This window comes from Meleagris gallopavo, chromosome 10 (assembly GCF_000146605.3).
Source record: "Meleagris gallopavo isolate NT-WF06-2002-E0010 breed Aviagen turkey brand Nicholas breeding stock chromosome 10, Turkey_5.1, whole genome shotgun sequence".
Classification (NCBI taxonomy): Eukaryota; Metazoa; Chordata; class Aves; order Galliformes; family Phasianidae; genus Meleagris; species Meleagris gallopavo.
The window spans coordinates 26,180,080-26,182,563 of NC_015020.2; the positions used below are offsets into that span (position 1 = coordinate 26,180,080).

Sequence of the window (2,484 nt, forward strand, 5' to 3'; positions counted from 1 at the left end):
CGTCCCGTCCCGGCTCCGTTCTGCGGGCCGCCCTCCCGGCGCTCACCTCCACCGCGCAATTCCTCGGGGTTCCTCTCTCAGCTCCCCCGTAGCGCTCCTCCGGTCCCCGTCTCTCCCCAGTGCCCCCGGGCCGGAGCGGCTGGCGGAGGCCGCGTTCCACCTCGCGCTGCCCGCCCGCCATTTCGGACCGGGGCTCTCCTTCTCCTCGGCGCAGGGCGGGAACGCCTCATTGGCTTCACCTGCGCTCACAGCGCTCACCGCTCCCCGACGCAGGTGCGGATGGGATGAGCCGCGAGGGCTGCCCGCCTCAGGCACGGCCCGTTTTCACACAGAAACCCACAGCAGCCCTGCGCTGCTCGCGAGCGGCCATCAGCACGGATGTGCGGTCAGGGGCTTCTAAACTTACCCAGTTTCTTGGCTTCTGTAGCGCTTTTCCTCACGACTTTCCCCATCGATGGGTGAACACAGACAGCTGTCACAGACAGAAGCGATCTGACAGAACGAATCGGCCCTGGGGAACACCTCACGGGAGCCCCAGCGACGTGGGCCTGGCTCTCATTACTTACATATACACACACACACGCACACCCCTCAGCATGGAGAAGCAGCTCCATAACCAAGCCGTGCTGCCCTGCAACGCCCAGCTTCCCCGCTGAGGCACGACCCCAGCCCAACCCCCGGCCACAAACACACACGGCTTGTGTTACCAGCTGAACGGACACTGAAATAGCTTAGGCCACACCTGAGTTGTTTGTAAAATCCTTTTTAATCTAATAGAAATGTTTTCATGATTTTTTAAAAAAGATTTCAATGAAAACAGCTTTGGATTCAGACATTCCCTTGCCACGTTGTGAACACAGACAGCAGCATTGCACCAGGAACAGGCAGTGACACCGACCGGTCGAGCTCCACTATTTTGTATGAAGCGGAAAATAAAGCAAACTGCTTGAGTGGAAGATAATTCAAATTATTTTCTTTAATTTCTTAAAAAAAAAAAACAAAACCAAAAACAACGAACATGGGCTGTCATCTCTCCATTGTTCTCTCCCTCTCCCTTTGTAAAGGAAGAGTTCAGCTTCTGCAGTCCCAGCACTACAGCAATGTTTGCCAAGTGGAAAAAACACAGTGGGAGAAGCAGCTCTTTATCCCCAGTGCTATTTAAACCCCAAAGTTGCACATCCCTTTAGAGGAAAGTTTTTCTTACATAAGAAAGACAATTAGAATTGGCAAACTGATGCAAAATATTTATTCCAAGTTAGTTATTTTTGATGCAGTAGTTTTTCCCCCTCATACAGACTCAATGTGATAGTCACTTTTTTAAATCTGTAAATAATGTTATCAAAATAATCTTAATCTTTGAAATCTCACAAAAAATTTATATTTTACAATCCACCCTGAATATCAAGGCTGCAAGAAGAAGAACACAAACAATTCCTATATCCAAATATTTTACAGCTGTACCCAAAAAAAGAAAACCACAAACGCCTGGTTAAGTGATGAAGCTCCCCGAGCCGCCAAAAAAAAAAATAAAATAAAAAATTCATGTTATTAGCATTAATTTAACATAATTAGAACTTCAATAGCCATTTTGTCATTGACAATGATTGTTTTAGCACATTTGTTACCGCACAACATTGTGTAATGCGGGCGGCACTGTTAGAAGCTTGTTGTTGCAAAGATCAGTCAGCCACTTGTATCCTGCTTACCAGACTGAACTTGTGCACTGCCCCACAAGGGATTTCTGTCAAAATTTGCTAGCTGCACAAACTTCTATTAAGCATTAGGGCAAAACCAAAAGAAAAAGCTAAAGAAGCCAATTTCTCTCTTCTTTGGGATACAATTATTTCCCTTGTGCATGAAGTATCAACAGAAGAAAAAACTGAACAGACTGGAGACAGAATAAACTCTGTTTAGTTTATACAACCCCAAACACATGTTGAACTATGAACTGAGTTTATTGGGTTGGTTTTATTTATTTTAATTTTCTTGTGCCCACTCTCAGGCATCGTCATCTGAAGTCTCGCTGCTACTAGTTTCTGTTTCCGAGTCCTCAATCTTTGTCTTAAAAGTGCTTCTCCAGTGGAACAACAGGCTGGAGCTGCGGCCCTGAAGAAATCCATTCTTCCCAAATCCGTTTCTTCTTCGCTGTGGGAATGAAAGTAAGTTTTAAAATAAGCACAACGGAGAGTAACTGTCACCAACCACCTGTGGATACCGGTCCTATGTTCACTTGTATATACATGTGCTCTCTATGGGTAATGTAGGGTCATCAACTGCAATCCAGTCTCATTTCTGCTCTTAGTCTTCTACAACATCCTAGGCATTGCACTACAGAGGACTTCTGCATAAATGGTAAGAGTTATGAACATACCTGCTCTGATTTAATTTGGAACTCTTTGAGCTCATCCTCTGTGAGGGGAAGGTAATTCTCATCGTTTTCAGGATATTCCTGCCATCCCATTTCTTTCAATAACCTGATTCATG

The 2,484-nt window shown here is 45.8% G+C and overlaps 1 protein-coding gene and 1 long non-coding RNA gene across 3 annotated transcripts; one reads left to right on the forward strand and one right to left on the reverse strand.

Moving 5' to 3' along the window:
* Nucleotides 1–6: 6 nt before the first annotated feature.
* LOC109369336 lies at nucleotides 7–1,003 on the forward strand. The gene is made up of 2 exons (XR_002118292.2): nucleotides 7–273; nucleotides 805–1,003. It is a non-coding gene; the product is annotated as an uncharacterized LOC109369336 (long non-coding RNA).
* Nucleotides 478–2,484, reverse strand: LOC104912469 (vasculin-like protein 1). 2 transcript variants are annotated; one of them, XR_002118290.2, is made up of 3 exons: nucleotides 2,372–2,484; nucleotides 567–2,145; nucleotides 478–492 (listed from the first exon to the last, which is right to left on the reverse strand). XR_002118290.2 is itself a non-coding variant. In XM_010716177.3 (2 exons), the coding sequence occupies exons 1-2, from the start codon at nucleotides 2,459–2,461 to the stop codon at nucleotides 1,999–2,001; spliced, it is 237 nt and encodes a 78-aa protein (XP_010714479.1). In that variant the 5' UTR covers nucleotides 2,462–2,478; the 3' UTR covers nucleotides 1,224–1,998. The 2 variants fall into 2 exon arrangements, 1 of the variants encoding a protein (XP_010714479.1); XM_010716177.3 differs by lacking the exon at nucleotides 478–492 and having other exon boundaries at nucleotides 1,224–2,145; nucleotides 2,372–2,478.